The sequence below is a fragment of the Haliaeetus leucocephalus genome, unplaced genomic scaffold (genome assembly GCF_000737465.1).
Source record: "Haliaeetus leucocephalus isolate CR32 unplaced genomic scaffold, Haliaeetus_leucocephalus-4.0 Scaffold751, whole genome shotgun sequence".
Lineage (NCBI taxonomy): Eukaryota > Metazoa > Chordata > Aves > Accipitriformes > Accipitridae > Haliaeetus > Haliaeetus leucocephalus.
The window spans coordinates 6,121,954-6,140,965 of NW_010973187.1; the positions used below are offsets into that span (position 1 = coordinate 6,121,954).

At 36.0% G+C, this 19,012-nt stretch overlaps 1 protein-coding gene across 5 annotated transcripts in view; it reads right to left on the minus strand.

Moving 5' to 3' along the window:
• Nucleotides 1–19,012, minus strand: part of KMT2E (lysine (K)-specific methyltransferase 2E) — a 65,764-nt gene that overhangs the window by 45,215 nt on the left and 1,537 nt on the right. For 2 of the 5 annotated variants that reach the window (XM_010580901.1, XM_010580897.1), the window contains exons 2-3: nt 12,608–12,667; nt 1,651–1,835 (exon numbers count right to left, since the gene is read on the minus strand). In XM_010580901.1, the coding sequence (XP_010579203.1) occupies nt 1,651–1,721 (71 nt within the window). In that variant the 5' untranslated portion in view covers nt 1,722–1,835; nt 12,608–12,667. Of the gene's footprint in view, nt 1–1,650; nt 1,836–2,194; nt 2,251–3,590; nt 3,614–12,607; nt 12,668–19,012 lie in introns of those variants that run through there. The other 3 variants (XM_010580899.1, XM_010580900.1, XM_010580898.1) reach the window with 3 other exon arrangements.

The window sequence follows — 19,012 nt, forward strand, 5'->3', positions numbered from 1 at the left end:
TCAAGAGTTCTGCTCACAGTGTGTAACTTTCAAAGTTTGGAAGGAAAGCCATTTGCTTCTTAAACGGAGTAACATTACTTAGCACACACTCTCAAGCAAAGACTGCGTGTAAGCTATTTAAATTCATGTTATTTATTCAATGCACCTGTTAAATGAAGGACCACTTTATGAAATTTATTTTTGATTTATGAAAGATTTCAAGCATGTATGTAAAGTAAGTCTAATCCATTGTTTCAATATCTAAAACAAGCAAATGGATTTTTGTGGTAACCAAAGATAGGCAAAGTCTTTAACATTGCTACAGAAAGGCTCAGAGGAAGGCAAAGAGTAACAGCACCTCAAGTGGTTAAAAAAAAACAAACCAAAACCCAATTTGATATAAATGATGAATTTAACTTTTTTTTATTAGATCTAAGAACTGAACTGGGTTTTTTTTCCAGATGTATATGCAAAGAATTATACAAGATTCACTGCGGCTTATACAAACTCTCCTGATCTTTAAAGTTTAGTATCTTTTGACACCCATCTCTTCCCAAAAAACTCACCTGTCATATATTCTACTAATGCAAAAGCAACAGAAAAAAACAGAGGGAAAAAAAATCCAGGTACTATTCTGAAATATACAGAGTTCAACAGGATGATATACCTATGTACACTGGTAAAAGTTGAAAGACCACCTTGGTCTTTCACCTCTCAAAGAACCAAGTTGTCCAAAATGCTATTTCTCCTCTCATAACATTCAACAGCCAGGTCTATACTACACACATGGAAAGATGTTTGTTTGACAGCAAAAATCTCCAGTCAGAGATCAACAAGACCTGTACTCTAGCCTATCGATACTCTACAGACTCAGACACCACTAAAGGGGGAAAAAAAAAACCCACCACCAAACAAAACACCAAACACAAAACTACACACGAAAAAAACCCCACACCCCCACAAAACCCCCCAAACAACCCCCTCCCAAAACAAACCAAAAAACCACAAACCACCCCCCCCCCCCAAAAAAACCCCAAAGCAAGCCCCTGCCCCAAACCCCAGAAATTCACTATGCTTATTTCATGCAAAGGAAAAGTTTCTTGAATTCAGGATTTCATTGGCTCTTTGTAATCCTTTATACACAGTTACTAACTGAAATGAATGATTAACAAGTGAATTTCTACTAGCTTTTCAATATAAAATAACTTCGTGAAGACATGGTATGAGATAATTAAGACAGGCCTTCAACTTTCATAAAGGCACACCCTTGTCTAATTACTGCCACTTTCTTGCAATTTACCACACCAAATGAATTTACCTTTCTAAAATGGGAAATCAAAACTATTTTTTTACATATAGTTAAAAGGAAACAGAAATGACAAAATATTTTAAGCATGAAAAACAAACCAGGCAACATCTGTATTTCTCAGTCTGATAAGCAAGAAAAATATGCATCTGTAGAACAGTTTAGCTTTTCTCCTTTGCTCTCCCTGAAGATGAAAAAACTCACTTAAGAATAAAGTGACAGTTACTAATTTAAGTAATTAAAAATTCAATAAAACTAAGGAGACTCCTAAGTCCTCTCTAACTGAATTCAAAAAATACTCACTAGGGAAAAAATAATAAAAACAAAAAGATAAGAAAACTTACAACTTATGTTCACATACTTACTCTGAGCCTGCAGCCATTTCCAAATAAGAAGTATCTGCTGTGTCAACCCCCAATGGGATCACTATGCTCATGACGTTCGTTTCTGATAAATTCGATTACTACGGAGTCCTATGCATTGGTATCCAAAACACTGGGGCATGCCAGCCACAGTGCTCATTGCAAACATCTAAGTGCATCCACAAACCCTGTTAAAAAAAAAACAAAACAAAACAAAACAAAACAAGAAAAAGCAGAAGACAGAGTCAATTCATTTTAAAACCAGGCAATTTTACATCATGTATTTAAAAAAAAAAAAAAAAAAAAAAAAAATCACTTTTATCTGTCACAATGATTTCATTTTTTTATTTTACACAAGCAAAAGGAAAACAATCTTCTTTAAAAGTTGTTAACTTCAAATACACTTATTTTAAGACTGTGCTGATCTTAAGGCCTGAACTTAAAAATATTACAAACCGACAAAAATATTACCATTTAAATTGATGATTAAAAAAAAAATTCATCACATTCAGTGAAGTGACAAAGATTCACTTTATGGCAAACTTACTGAATGTGAAGTACATCTGCTTACTGCTCTGCATTGTCAGAGCCCAGCTGCTGTACCTTTCAATAGAAACCTGGTTACAGAATTTTTCAAGTATTTCTTAGAGAGCATTGTTCACTTCTGCTTTGCACTTTAAAAAAAAAAAAACAACTTTCAATGTCCACAATACAAACTAAGGATGTCAAAAGAAACAATGTCATAACTGCCATTCAGTATTTTTTTAAAACCAAAATCATTCTAATGATTCACAATAATGATATGAAACAATTTCCATCTCATTGTACTAGATCACCATCAGAAGATATTATACCCATCAGGTGCCACTTTTAGAAGTGATTTTTTTTAAGTAGTAAACTAACAAGAATCAGTAGTAGTTTTTAATTGTAGAGAAAAGCTACAATCTGCTCGATTCGCACAAGTGAATACAACAATCCTATCTGTATGCCAGTTACTAGTCTCCCACTCCTCTTACCAAGTAGGGCAGACCACCCAACCAAGTACACGAGAGGAGATGTACATAGCACCTCAGCTATCTCTATTCACAGATTAGTAAACTAATGCATTTTTATAGCCTAATATAGACAAGGTTTTCCACAAGTGACTAGGTAATTGAAGCAAAATACCCCCATCTTCAATCCTTGCATAATGAATAATTGCAAACTCCTTCCAAAATGTCAAAATTGCAAGGACATAGACCACTTTGCAATGAAGCATATAGAATGCCTAATAAATACACTTCTCCCATCTGACAAAACGTAGTGTCTTACTTGAAGTCTACAAAAGCCCAACAGTTTTGAGATCAACATATTTTAAACACGCTCATCCTTGCCAAACACTAGATTGCCAAGAAACAACTAACAAGCCTCTAGTGAAAAATGGGGTACTTATAAAAAGGACTTCAGAAAACCATTGTGGACTTAAATCTGAATTTGCTCCTTTTATTGATAAAGTTGGTATCTTCAGGATGAGGAAGTGGCATCTACAGGGCTTCTCTAAGGTACGAACTGGCACCAAGTCTTCTTCAATTTTATCTCACTACTGAAGTCTGGCAATTAACATCAAACGTCTTGGCATGCTCTTAAGCGCCTAAACCTTCTACAGTTCATTTTCCCACTAGACAGCAGAAGTTGTGTTTTGGTCACATTACACAAGGCACAAAATACAATGCACTAGAAAGCAATCAGGCCAACTAGCTGTTGGGATATCTTGTTTATTATTTAAACACTGAGCATTTTCTTATCACATACCACAAATGTCAAACTGCATCACTAGCTATGCATAAAATTAAGGAAAAACACAATGTTTTCAAGAATAAGCAGCAAGAAAAACCTGTTAAACCAAAAGCAGGTATAGAATATTTTTAGTAGATGGCATAGGAGAAACTCCAAGGCCCTCTTACAGTTTAAGTGAGCACTCATTCTGCCACCATATAGTTTATTCATAGGGTAGAACCTTGAATGGCCTCATCCACAACTTACAGGAAACATCAGCTTACCATTTAGTTCTCTTCTTCTGAAAAAGTAAAAAATTTCTATTAATTTCTACCCAATAACTGAAAAGAAACCATCGACTTTTTTAGTCCAAGTAATTCAGCTATCACAGGTTAAAGGGTTCTTCCACTAGCAACTGCAGTTCCACCTATGCTAACAAATCATTAGCATAATAGAGATTTTATTTTATGCTTGTTATTAGATAATTCTCAAGAACAGTTTTAGTGTGTTTCAAAGTAGGTCTAAAAGACATACTGGACACAACTACCTAGGAACAAGGTCCTCACCTAGAAGTTTCTCGCACTTAAAATTGCTTTTGGTGGTGGTGTGTTTTTTCTTAACTGAACTTTCTTTAAACACTTCGACCAGGTAGAAAAAATGGCCTGGACACTAATGGAAGTGAAGGACCTGCCTTAGCGGCCTCACAGGCTATAACATCTGCAAACTTACATAGAACTGAGGTTAACCAATTATCATACATTCAAGTGACCTTCATTGTGAACACAGAAAGATATGCTTACCAAATCTGAGAATCAAGTGAAATTTGGGCCTTTTTTTTTTTAAACAACGCAGACAAAGAAGAGAGCTATGTATATGTTTTTAGAGCTACGTATATAGAGAAAACTAATTTGCTAACGCATGGCCCAATTAATGCCATCATCTCTGACCAAGCAAATACATCACAACTCTTAAGAAAAAAAAGGTGGGGAGGGAACAGAGCCAAGATAGAACTTCTTACCCTACTACAAGCTATTGAAACACATTTTTAAGCCTTAGTCAGAATTCACTCAAAAAGAGATTAATCTATACTGAATAAAATCAGAGACTTGAGGAACTCAAATTTATTTTGCCAAACAGCATTAAACAGAAGTTGTTTCATCTAAAAGGAAGCAGAATATGATTGTAATACTACCTTATTATTTTTTTACCACCTTAAGATTTCAGGTCTTCACCACGTACACACACACAGAACCCTCCAATGCTTTTCCTCTGCCTATAGTTAAGTATGGAAGAATGGAGGCAGCCACCGGCTCACAATACCTACGCACCCAAGTTAATTCAAACAAACATAGCTCATTATTTATGAGTAGCCATCCTCAATGAATTCCTGTGACAGGGGCTGGGGGAGACCGAGGATAAATTCACTATGTGCCCACTTATTAACAGAACTGGGACCTTACAGGCCATCCAGTGATGAATATTACAGTGATGTCAGATTTGGGATGAAGGAAAATATTTTCTGTCATGTCAGAATCAGAAGTATTGTCACGACACACTAAAATATTCCCAGTATTTTTACTGGATTATACTACAAAAATTGGAAAGTTCAGAACAGAAAATAATGTAACCACTGAGGAACTTTCTTCCTTATCCATCTTAAAAGTGATGGCTTATCCTTTCAAGCTTGGTATTTTAGATGAGTCATAAAATACTATCTGCTATCATAATATGGTACCTTCCAATTTCTTCAAGTACCCATCTATTTCAAGTCATTATTCTTTCAGAACTCTGACAATCTGTCACCCACAGCCTTCTAAAGAAACTGTTCTCATAGGTGCATTTCATTTAAATAATTGGCCAGGAGGAGTGGAAAGAAGGGTGCTAGAGAAGAAGTCTTCCTACAATCCAAGCAGATTATACACAATTTACTGTTTAAGAAAATCTTTCTTCAAGCAGTACATGAATTTGAAAGTTAGAAAGACCACACTGGTTTGTCCAGTTAATTTCAGGGTCATATAGTTAAAAGGCACTATATAAAAACTGCTGGTCTAAAGTTCAATGATCAGCTCTTTATTGGGCAAAGTAGCTCATCTACCATACCTTCATCTCAACAGCAGAGGACCTCCAATTTTGTTCGGGCGCACTCTATTCTTCTAGTGATAACACACTGTAAAAGCTTTGAAAGAGTTTTGGCCATTTCTTAGATTCATCAGATTTTCTTCATTATCACCCCACCAGCACAGCTTTATTATATGAAAACACATTCCTTATTTGAAGAAATTTTGCTTTAATTTAATTGCAGTTAAGAAGTTTACCTTGCCCTAATAATACAATTTTCATCTTAAAAAAACAAAAAACCTTTTGTTCAATCTAGTTAAAATATTTATCTTGCACAAGATCAACCTCCTGCAAGAAACTTCTCACACTTTACCATTCAACCACGTTGGTTTACATTTTCTATGGCAGTTCTTTTTCTCTCTAGAGAATACACAGGAGCTTTTTGACTTAACAGCCATATCAAGTCTAAAATATTTGAGGCCTCACCATAATTCTCATGATTCACTTTGTTTCTGATACCAGAACTATTTTTTTTAAATGAATTGTGCTCTAACAACCTAAGTATAAGAGCACAATACATTCCAAATTATTAATCTGTGTGGCTTTGTACAAAAAACATCATTTATGCATTAAACAACAGAAAATAACTTACATATTATCCCTGAGGTATTCCACTTACACAACATTATTCTGTGGTCTAACGAAGACCACATGTTTCCTTTCTGCCATATCCTTCTAAGATCAAGCGTGTGACAGCAGAAGAAAAAACTTAGCTTTTCCACTGGTACACAAAGGAGGAAAAAACCACAAATATAGAGGGCTCAACTCTTTAATCAGAAGGTAAATGGGTAATCTCTTGACATTACATCAGTATTTTTAAACCTAATCCTACAGGGTCCAAACATTCAAAACAAAATCCAGTTGCTATGATCAGATGTTGGCAGAAACGAACTCCAGGCCTACTTTATCAGCATATCTTTTTTCCCTCCTTGCACTTGCTTCTTGTAGGACCATCAAAAGCTCTATAGAACAGTTTCAGGAAACAAGCAGATGATAGATCACCTAGACAGAAAGTACGCTTGAAAAATAAGAACTTGAAGTCTAGCCAAACTGTCCAGATGACTCCAACAAGGTTTCATAATCCCAGCTATCAATCATCCTCTAAGTGTCAAGAGTCCAGACAAATTCTTCCATGGCATTTTCCATATAAATTTCTTTTTGTTTCTTTTCTGTGTTTTTTTCCTAAGAAGGTAGGAAAAGTATTTTTTTTAAAAACATTTAACTACTTTTACTTGCATGTTCTTTTATAAATTCAGAAACTGAGTTCCCAGTACTTACATTCAAACAGAAAGTAACAATAAAAATGTGATCAGAAAACTCTGATTTACCTTTATTTTTGCTAATCATGAAGCATACTTTTCAAGCAAGAAGAAACCAAACAGTACTTGCTGTACTGGGAAGGGTACAACTCACATGGTTATATGCTACATTGGTAGCTCACCTCTGCAAGACATTTAACCTTTTTTAAGAAGGGATAGGGAAGGAGAATAGGACTAAGAAGCCTGCTAGAACATATGCTGTATGTGTAAGAATACTAAAGCTCCCATCTGGGTTCACAGATGCAAAACTTTTCATAAAAATCAAAGGCAAGAGGTAGTGGCAGCACTAGTAACAACTTTTTTGCCTTAATGATAAAAAAATCCTGAAGAGAAATTAATATATCAAGTTAATATCCCACACTTATCATAACAGTGTGGGTTTTTTCTTTTGGTTTGGGTTTATTTTTAATCCACATTTACCCTAACACTACAAAAACCAAAAGAGAAAAAAAATTAATGAAATCTGGTTTTGTTATTCTTCTTAGTACATCTGACAGCTTTTTACACAGACAATGTCACTGTTCCTTCCTTTCTTTCCACATAAATCAATTTCCAGTTTCTATTGTCACATGATCGATACTAAAGACAAAAAGCATTTAAAAGTGAAAAAAAATCCACTATAAAAGTTAGGAATAGAATTCGAAGTAAGGTGCAATACAACATTTATTTTCTAATTTAAAAAGGGACATCAATGAAATCATGAATTCATCTTACAAATAAATTATTTCTTAGGTCAAATCTAAGAATCTTCCATGTACACAAAACACTACACTAATTTTAGCAAGTTGATCGCTACATCAGTTCAAGTTTCTCACATCACTAGGCCTTACAAAAATAGTCTTTTGTTCCTGTTTTTATGACTTCAATATACACCTCTAGTTCTTCAGTAATTTTTTCTAGCAATTGCCTCTATCAGTCAACACCCTTCCACAATTACAAGATAAAAAAAAAAAACCAATAGTTACACAGTTTAGATGTTTCAAGACTTGGGGATTTCATCACAGAATGCCTCTGCAGAAAATTACTAGGGCTTCCCTAAATGCAGAGCAGAAGTTTAAGGGAGAAAAATCTAACTATGATTAGATTAGCCTATAATTAGGCTGAGTATTTCATGAGAGTAATCAGTGCTGGTTTTAGATAAGTAATTATTTAGATTTTATACTGTGGTGGGTTGACCCTCGCTGGAGGCCAGGTGCCCACCAAAGCTGCTCTATCACTCCCCTTCTCAGTTGGAGAGGGGAGAGAAAATATAACAAAGGGCTCATGGGTCAAGGTAAGGACAGGGAGAGATCACCCAACCAATTACTATCACAGGCAAAACAGACTCGACTTAGGGAAAATTAACTCAGTTTGTTGCCAATCAACCAGAGTAGGGTAATGAGAAATAAAACCAAATCTCAAAACACCTTCCCCCCCAGTTGCTCTACCTCCCCCCCCCCAGCAGCGCAGGGGGATGGGGAATGGAGGTTGAGATCATCACACATAGTCTCTGCCGCTTCATTCTCTTCAGGGGCAGGACTCATCACACTCTTCCCCTGCTCCAGCGTGGGGTCCTTCCCACGGGCTGCAGTTCTTCAGAAATTGCTCCAGCATGGGTCCCTTCCACGGGCTGCAGTCCTTCAAGCACAGACTGCTCCAGCATGGGTCCACTGCAGGGTCACAGGTCCTGCCAGGAGCCTGCTCCAGCATGGGCTTCCCACAGGGTCAAAGCCTCCTTCGGGCATCTACCTGCTCCAGCACGGGGTCCTCCCTGGGCTGCAGGGGGACAGCCTGCCTCATCATGGTCTTCACCACGGGCTGCAGGGGAATCTCTGCTCCAGTGCCTGAAGCACCTCCTCCCCCTCCTTCTTCACCAACCTTGGTGACTACAGGGTTGTTTCTTTTACATGGTCTTACTCCTCTCTCCAGCTGCAGTTTCTGTGCTCGCCGCAACTTTTTTTCCCTTCTTAAATACATTATCCCAGAGAGGCTACCACCATCACTGATGGGCTCAGCCTTGGCCAGCGGCAGGTCCATCTTGCAGCTGGCTGGCCTTGGCTCCATGGAACATGGGAAGCTTCTAGCAGCTTCTCACAGAAGCTACCCCTGTAACTCCCCCACTACCAAAACCTTGCCACACAAACCCAATACATATACTGATGCACGCACCTTTACCTCAAAGTCCTTAACTAATGTCACTGCAGAAAGATCAGTATACTAACCAAATTACCATCTCTATACTGTCTGCTCTGCATCTCCACAAGATCTATATACAGAAAATACATAACTAGAGGGGAAAAAATTTAATCAAAACCTTCTAACCTATCTACATATGCCAACTGTCTTTCCTTAAAAGCAAAATTATATAACTTCAAATACATATTACAAAATATGTAGAAGGTGAAAGTGATAATTTACCCATATTTAGTGAACTGAGTAACTGAAACGTCTGAGAATAATTATCTCTCCTGAACATACGAGAAGTTACTGCCTGTGTTTACCAACTTACGGGGAAACGGGCAGTTCACCCCATGTTTAAGCAGAGCTTATTTCCTGATCACAAGTACAGAAGAGGCTCTCTTTTTCTAAACTAAGAGTACTGGTAAATCCATTGCCTCATACCCTTTAAATACAGCCAAAAAATTAGTGACAATTTCCTGGAGCAGTATTTAAGTATCAGAATACACACAATATACATAAAGATTCATTTTTAAGAGATGCATACAAATCTAAGGGAAATAACTTGAGGCTTACTGGAACAAACAGATCAAATCGCTGAAACAAAGTGATCTGTACAGTCAATTCTCCACTCATGCACGGGCCAAGAAGAAGAGGAAGGGTATAGAAGAGTTATCAGATTTACAGATAAAAACGATTCAGATGTAAAACACACAAACTCATTGCACAAGTCTCGAGTCAAGCAAGACCTTTCAGTTCAACCAGCATATGATGCTAACTTGGTTGTAACTTCAAGTCTATTTGAATGTAAAAGCAATCTACCTGTACTAATACAGCACTAAGCCCAAACCACAACTCCAACTTCCATTTGCTCCCAGCAGAAAATTCATGTTACTGTTGGTCCAGCTTGGCTCCAGAATCACACAGGATCACTCTGAAACTAACTACAGTTTCCCATCTCAACAGGGTCTTCTGGGCAAGATCCAAAGACTTCCAAAATTGTACTACTGCTTTCAGACCTCTGCTGACTCCTGCTGATCTTGGTGTTAATTGTTTATACAAGTCATCTCAGGTAATACATATAGATGACCAAAAGGTAGTATTCCGTTTGTTTTTCTTAGCACACCAGGAAAAATAGTCCACAAGGCATGCTGGTGCCTTCCCTCCCCTTAAAAATGCTTTCTTTATAAGGGGAGGTGGATAAAAACATATTTGAAGCACTGGTACTCACACAGGAACACAGTTATGTACCTTAAAATTGAGACACACCAAATCAAGCCTACTACATACCCTGGAAAAAGTGAAAAACAGAATTTAGAGGACAAACACTTAAACATCTTTTATGCCTAAGTTGCCTTTTATTGAGCATGCAATCTAAACATTTTCCTCTTCCCTCCCCCCGATTACATCATATGTGTACACTTATTTTGCAATCATTAGCAAAAGCAATTCTTGTCATTCCTTCCCTGAGATTTACAGGCCAACAGTTCTAACCTGTGGTCATGGGAACCACCCTTCCCACAAAGAAATCCACAAGAACAGATCTAAGAAAAGGCGATACACCTATGCCCCAGCACAACATATACAGGAGAAACTTCTAAGTAAAAATGCACCTATCAATACAATGTGTCATACAGTCCACAAATCCAGGGTGAAAACTACTATCCTGAACTGTCACAGAGCCAACAAACTGAGCTTTCCTATTTGGCTTCCCTGCCTACAGTCCTTTTTTTTTTTTTAACTTTTAAATTTTTTTTTAATTTTTTTTTTTTCAATTGGGGGGGTTTACAGAGAATAAAACATTAAGATTTTACTAAAAAAAAAAAAAAAGTATGTTTTGCTAAACTTCTGCTTTCTACCACTGCTCTGAGCACTTGCATCTTCTCTATGCAACAGTCAGGTTATTTGGAAAACTAGTGATAGAAACTGACATTTTAATGGTATACTCTAGATATCCTTCAAATAGCGAACTACTCTGTGTGCATGTGTGTATATATAAGTGTACCTATGTATCTACACACAAATCTGGAAAAAATACATGTAGCATATATATGCTCAGCATAAATACATAAATCAAGGTAATCTGAATATTTATTTATTGCTGGCTGTTTCTAAGGAGATAACACATCTTTAATCAGACGTAGAAGCAGAATACATGAATAAATGACTAATCTTACCCCCAAGGAAGTTCGTCCTCTGTTTCCCCCAACGTACTCCACCATGGTACAGACTTTGCTAAGAGATTAGGAGGGATATCCAACTTCCAAATGTTACACCACTGCAGTTGCAGTATGAAGTATGCAGGCTTAGAAACAGCTATGAGTCCAAATTCAGACCTTTGCTACTGTTTACTGCTCTCTATGGTAACCTAACAGATAAGTTAGCAGTCTACTTCAAATTTGTGCCGAGACAAAAAAAGAGTAGTAGATAAAAATAAGACACAGTAGGCATGCTCAAATACAATATACAAATTAGGACCCATTAATGACCAATTCCTGCAAATCACATGGAAAAAAAAAACTTGTTCTAAAAGAAATCTGGTTTCCTATGTATTTATAGCTTGTGCCCAAACATTCCCACTGACCTAATATTCTCTAAATCTCTCTCATAGCTCTATCTTCTTCCTCATCACAGTATTAACTGGTCCTGGCCTGACTCACAAGCCCCTCAATAACCTCCTGTGCCATCCACACTGACCCATACATTGTCAGTAGTCAGGTCCACCTCACCTCCTTCTCACGTGCCCTGTCAGCCAGCCAAAACCCCGGGGGGAGACGGGGGGAGTACCTGCTATGGCTGGTTTGGAATTACACATATGACAGATAATGGCTAAAACCATTATGCTTCCTCTCCCTGCTTCTTCCAGGACACTGCTCATAGCTGCCCCTTTCCATCCCTTTTTGCATTTTCATTAAGCTTCAGAGATCTCAAGGGTACTATGTTCCTAACTGTATCAAATTTTTGTTTTTTTTAGTTATTTGCTGTACTGACAGAGACCTAGCGATCATTAGACCAACTTATTTAATAAACATGGCTATTACAGCCAAACTACTACAGGGTAAGGCTCCTCCTACTTTGCTTTTAACCCAGTGCCAATACAGAGTAAGAACAAGCATGGTGAAGTAAAGAGTTCATTAGCATACTTATGAACATCCTGATACAATAAATATAGGAGTTCACATTGAACCAAGACCTCAGTCATGTTTGGAACAACAGCCAAACTTCATGAATTGGTCTTGAGTTGGTGATCTTGAACAAAGAAGAAAAAAACCCCTGCATCCTCCATGGCATCCAAGATTCATGCATATAAAACTTGAGTTTCCATCATGTAAGTATCAATTCTTCAGTATACAGGTCATTACATGCATTACACCAACTCTAGTGAGTGGGAAGAAAGCTGCCCTTTTAAGTATAAGCCTAGAATCAGTCTGTCAGTTAGCAAAATTTCTGCCATACAGAAGAGCTAGTCTTCACTGGCCATAGGCTATCTTCCCTTTACTATCTGGTTCAAGAGTGCTCTTCTTGCGTATTCCTGAAAAAGTGATGGAAAGAGATCTCTCTTCCTCAAATATTTATGCCAGTCCATTAAAACATGGAAGACTTCCCCTTACCTCTTCTCTCTCTTCACTCCTCCTTTTCTTCTCTCAGTGGAAGTTAGACAAAATATGGGACTAGGAAGAGAAAAAGAATGAGTGGTAAAGGGGAAATAAAGGTAAATGCAGTTACAGAAAGAGTAAGAATTAGTTTATTGAACAGAAATCTATCCAAGAAGCAGCAAGCAGAGGTATACAGAAAAATACAATGCTTACAGATTTTAGGTTTTGTATTTACAGAAATCAACCCCCAGAATTGAAAATTAACTGCCAATCACTTGATGTCTCTAAGTTTACTAAACACCTGCCATACTTATTAAAATAAACCACACACAAAAAGGCCCAGCCATTCAAAAAATATCAACTATTTGAGCTGGAGAGTCAAGGAATTGTAAAATACGAAACAAGTACAGCAAATGAAGAAGAGTAAGAGAAAAAATTACTTTTTGATAACAATATTGCTTATTGCTTAGAGAAGCATATACTAGCTACCTAACATTAGTGTGTTATACTGTATCATTGTGAGATGTGAAATTCCTTTTAAATAGAAATTCAAAGGTTAAGAAAACAAATAGTTTTCCAGTAAAAAGATCTTGGCTTTAAGTCATTCTTTCTACCAACTGTTTTACTGCAAACATTTTTCTCCACCTACCACAAAATGCTAAATAACCGTTGACTGAACTTACACAAAATGCCTGTGACTTACCAATTATTCTCCAAACAAACGTTATTTACACCTGTTACCTTAAGTTATTATTCTTGACAAACATTTAAAAATATAAAGGGTTTCTGCAAGTATAGACAGTCCACATTCTGGAAGAATACTCTGTAAATCATGTCTACAACTGTAAGGGCTAAGTATATTTCTTTTTTATTAAGTGTAACAGTATACCTTATGGTATGGTGATTCACTCACTGAAAGGTCTAAATGCTAAAGGCCCAATATTCCTCCCGCCAAAAAGCAAGGTTTTTTGGGGGGAAAACATGTGGCTACAAACACATATTGGTATTGCCTTCACCAATCTAAGTATTTTGCTGGCTTCATGACATCAAATAAAACAATTCATTTAACTTATCTTTTTCTATGCTGCTTAGTTAAGACTTTGGAGTCTACTCTAACTATTGGATATCTACTACACAAGAAGTATTTTTTCGACTTATTTGAAGTCTGACATTTCAGCTAAGCAAATTTCTATTTTGACATGTTTTCACTTAGACAGATTCCAAAAACTAGTTCCCCTGTTTCATCAGTGGCATTTGACTTACATGAATAGCACAACAGCGCTGCTACTTTTACTTATGGAAGCAGTTCGTAGACATTCACTTAATTGTTACGCTTATGCCTAGGAATCTAAACACAAGCAAGTCAGAAAGCTGCACTCTTTCAAATAAAAACCTTAATTCTTTCTAGCAGTTAAAAGAACTCTTTTATGTAATTTTAACCACAGTTCCAACCTGGACTATATTTCTTGGTAACAACTTGGCAATATTTCAACGCTCAATATTTCAATCCCAGATTTTGGGAGAAAGAGGGCAAGAAAGGGTGAGGGAACAGATGAAGGAGACTGTCATGTTCAAGGACAGCCAAAAAAATACAGAAGTTTAAGATCTAAAGATCTTTCCTACTTTCAAGACAACAAAAAACATTTCATTTTCAATTGCAATTACCTTGCAAAACTATATTGACTGATTTGTGTTAAGAAATTTAGATTCCCTGCATTTGTAACTTTATACCTTTGTGTTTTCAAAGGTCTCAGTGTGTATTTTTAATTGTAGTAACAAAGATATGAAATATGCCATCTTAGAAAAAACACAACAAAGAAATTCTGCCCAGCAAAGGAAGCACAAAACACAGCTTTTAACTGTCAATATTACTGCCACGCAGGAGGGGGAAAAAAGATGCAGAGTTTGTCTTTTATCTGTCTTCCAGTACAGAAGATGTGATTGCAAAGAGACAGTAGAGAATGAACATTATAAAAAAAACATCACTACAGTCATTCATAAAAATCCTGCATAATGATATTAAAGACTAAGATTCTCATCAAGTATTTCTACCCTAAAAAAGAGCAATTGGCTGTATTGCTTGGTAAAGCATCTGAGGAAGGAACCTTATCCTTATAACCAGTAAAATAACTACTGTATTGTTTATCAGTTATATGTAAAAATATTCACGTTTCTACCAAATGAGAGATGTAATCTCTCTATACCTTCTCCAGAAGCTATAAGTTGCTGTAATTCTCAGGTCTTCCCTTCAGTTTAAGTAGAACCTACTAAAAACATTCCTCACTAGAAAAGTTTCTTTAAACCAACAGTTAAGACAGGATTAACTGTCTAGACTACGAATATCATCTGTCTTGTGATACGGTTTTAAACACAGCCCCATTATAACCATACTAATTAGGAGTTAGCTCCTTTTGTCTACTCAAGGCAAGTAAAGTGCATCACTCACTGTTAAAGAAAAAAGTATCTTTAGACATAATCAAGTTAGAAGAGTTAAAGAGTAATGAACACTAAACCAATTTAAATATTCAGAGCTCCTCAGGGTAAAAGATCCAAACCTACCATCCTGTATACATTTTAAATTCTCACTTTGTAAATATAGGATATTCATTTCATCACTTTCTATGACTGATGAAATAACCAACAATGGACAACAGATTACAGGTCCTCCTTCTAAGATTGTAATGTAAAGTACAATAATGTCATTAAAATCTAGTTTTATCATCTTGTCTTTGAACTTGACTGTAATTTAGTTCTGAGATAAAGATATAAAAGTGAATGATTACCTATACTATGTTGGCACAAAATACACAAAACACAACTACGAATAACTTGTCTAAACCTGAGCCTGCACTACGACATTTTAATATCTACACATATTGAAAATGTTAACTTTAAACTAAATTCTAAAATAAGATCAATACTGTTTTGGCTTTCCCATACCTTGTCTGATTTGCAAAACTGCAGGTCCCTTCCAAGGCTCAGCTAAGTTTTACAACACTGCATCTCCATCTAAGCAATGTATGAATTATCACATAAAAGGAGAGACAGCACTCTTTCAATAAAATATGCAAAACTAACAAACACATTTTACCTGCACAGGATGCAATGTCTGTGCTACTTCAATATATTCTTCATTTGTACTTTTGAAGCACATGAGTGGACACTGTGATTTACCATAGCTCTTGCCAAATATTTTAATTTAGAAAAATAAAGGTAAGAAAGCACTTAAGCCAGGCATGTTAAAAAAAAAATACTTTGTACAACAAAACTGTCTTCAGAATTTCACAGATTTAATTATTAAATTTTTCTAATAACCAGCAGAGCTTAAAATCTTGCCTGTTTCATTAATACCACATTAAGATTTGTAAGAGGGAACAAAAACAATCTCCTAGCAAGTAAGTATATGAAACCTTGACAAGGTTTCTTTTAAATAACTTAAAAGTAACAAGGCATAACAAACAACAGTTTTTTGTCTTTGAACATACTACAAACAAAACAAAACAAAAAAACCTGCTATAGTTTTGAAGGTCACGAGCAGAACTTTGGATCCCCAAAGGGATTAGGTTAACTTTTGTGGGTACAATTCTTGGTTAGTAAGAAAATGTGAACATTGATGTAGTTAGAAATACTCATCTTGCACCATTTGAAAGCCCACTACAACTAATATTTTAAATAATCCAGAATTTAGAAGAATAAAAAGGTTTTTTTCCCCTTAACATTCTACTAAGCCGAAACTTTTTTTTATTCAGAGATGCCTTAAGTTTCATTCTTAGCAATAAATCAAAACTAGTATTTGCACAGTGGAAACATTCAAACACTGTACCTGTTCCAAAAACACTGTCCAACAAAATTTGCTTTTGAGAGATTCACAAATGCTCATTTGTATGGAAGTCACAAGGCCAGTAACATAGACGGACTTCTTCAGGATCTCTCCAAAAGTCTGAATTGAGTTTTATTTTATATCTTCAATCTATGCCACCCCCATAACCCCAATTTTGTTAGAATGTTACATGAACACAGCAAAATACTTTCATTAAAGCTTCATTTACATTAATCTATTTAAAACAATGCCACGATTCTACAATTACATACACCACTCCTTAACTCAGTCCCACAAATAGTCCTTACTAAAATTAGTATTAACATGGAAGCAAAATTAAGACTGTCCTTAAATCAAACTGAGATCAGGACTAGTGAGACACTACAGCCTTCAGTGTGACACTGATTTCTGTATTTCTGTTGCTTTCCAACAGAATATTAACAGTTGTGTGTGCTGAAACTGTACCAAAGATATGAGGTAATGCAACTCCTAAAAGTAATCTGAATTTTAGTGCTAAGAAAAACTTTTCCTAGATGCAGCGTAAAAAACCAATATTATTTCCCCTCTGGAATTTCCCAGATGGCAAAAAAGCTCACCCAAAAGGCTAAGTGACAGTTAAGCAGATTCTTCCTTCAGATAGGAAAAGCTTTAAGATACATAAACGGTTTTAGAACTACAGTCCGTATTAATGCATTTTTAACACCATGTTTGTAAATCAGAACTGTCTCCTGAAAAAACAGAAGTTTAGATTTCAAACCCTCCCTCTTTCAAGAGGTTTTTATTAGTTGGGTTGGGGGTGGGGTATATTTAATTTTTTATGAATATACTTCAACATATCAACATCAATGGAGTTAAAAAATAAAGGTAGAATTTCCTTTGTAATATTGTCTTCTTAAAACAAAACACAGATCTCTTTTTACAAATGGAGAAACTGAGTCACAAAGGCAAACTGACTCACTAAAACTCATACAGGGAAACTCTGGAAGATCTGAAAATTCCCAAGAGGTTCTTAGTGCATAAAATTTGCAGCCTATAAGATAAGCTGTAAAATTTTAGTATGATTATTCCAGTCTTTGGGTTTATTTCATCTCCCCCCTTGAACACTTTTTTTAAAGTGTACAAAATTATTTTCTTTTCATTTTAATCTTGAATCAGATGTCTGCTGGAGAACATGACTGAGGCCATGAAGTAGCCCTCTAAGTCATAATGCTAAAAAAATTATTCACAAGAACAGTAGCTTTAATCCTAGGAAGAGGAAAGAAGAAAGTTTTCAAAAAGGCCCATACATACACTCTTTAGAATCTCATTCATGTACTTTTAAATAAAGAGAGTAAGGCATGTTTTATTAAAAAAAATAAAATCTATATAAATAAGGAAGGTATGACGGGAGTATGCATTACTGGACTATTAACACATCACTTGGTGGTTGAAATCACTCAGCCTTTGGCCTCAAAACACAGGAAAGACATGCATTAACAACACTCTAAAAGTCTTACTATCTTATTGTTCAACTTCAGATATACCTTAAACCACACATCAGTGCTTCTAAACGGCATCTAAATTAAAATTTTTCAGAGACTGAAGACAGTTTTGCCATTTCAATACCTCACTTTTGATTGTTTAAATCCAGAAGGTTCCAAAGCTATACTAGAATAGGAATTCATACCTCATTAAACCAAGGACAAGATTAAAGACAGGCATACAAAAAAAAAAAAGTGAAAAATTTCTTTTTTTGTTGCTTAAAACGTACAGTTCGCAGCCTCCATAGTTTGTATCAGAGTATACTACACCAACTATCAAATAATAAATCCTTGTGACCTCCCTTCCCCCCACCCAAACATATTTATAGTGGTGATACTAAAAGGTTCATATTTCATTTAGGAAGAAAATTAGAGGTTAGGAACTGCACTTTGCCTCAGTATTTGTATGTGTATTACCACATATAAAATCTATACAGCGATATACAAAATAGATTGAAGAAAAAAATGTAATACCAAGATTACATGGTAGCAGAAGAAATTCCACATCTTAATAAAGTAACAGGTTATAATCTCACATGCATTATTTCCGTAAGTATTAAGTTCTTTTAGTATTCTCAAACTATGAATACATGGAATTACTACCCTAATGTCCAGCAAAGGTATTTCCTGGAAGGTGAACATGACGTTCACAAACGCGATTCCACAAAGAATTTAGCTGACTGTTTTAGTGATCTTAATCCACTACTTATTTTGGTAAGTATCACTGCTTTTATGTCGTTAATAGGATGGACAGATGTACAGTATCCATCACAAACGCAGGAGCTTTTCCAAATTATTAAACCGACAGACATATTACCTTATAGTAACCTATACACACCCCTCAAAAAAGCTGCTTGAGTCTGTTGCCTCTTTCCACCCCCCTTTTCCCCGACAAGAGTGGTCTCGTTCACTTGCCTTTCACACACATAACCAATAAAATTAATCAGCTGGAACACAGCATTTTTAAATCGCAGTAAAGTCAAGAGATGTTTTGTACGTTATTTGAAGGGAACAGTCTTTTCATTTAAACATAGTAAGACTCTAATATGCTGCAGACAAATGCACTGCATGGGGTGTGGA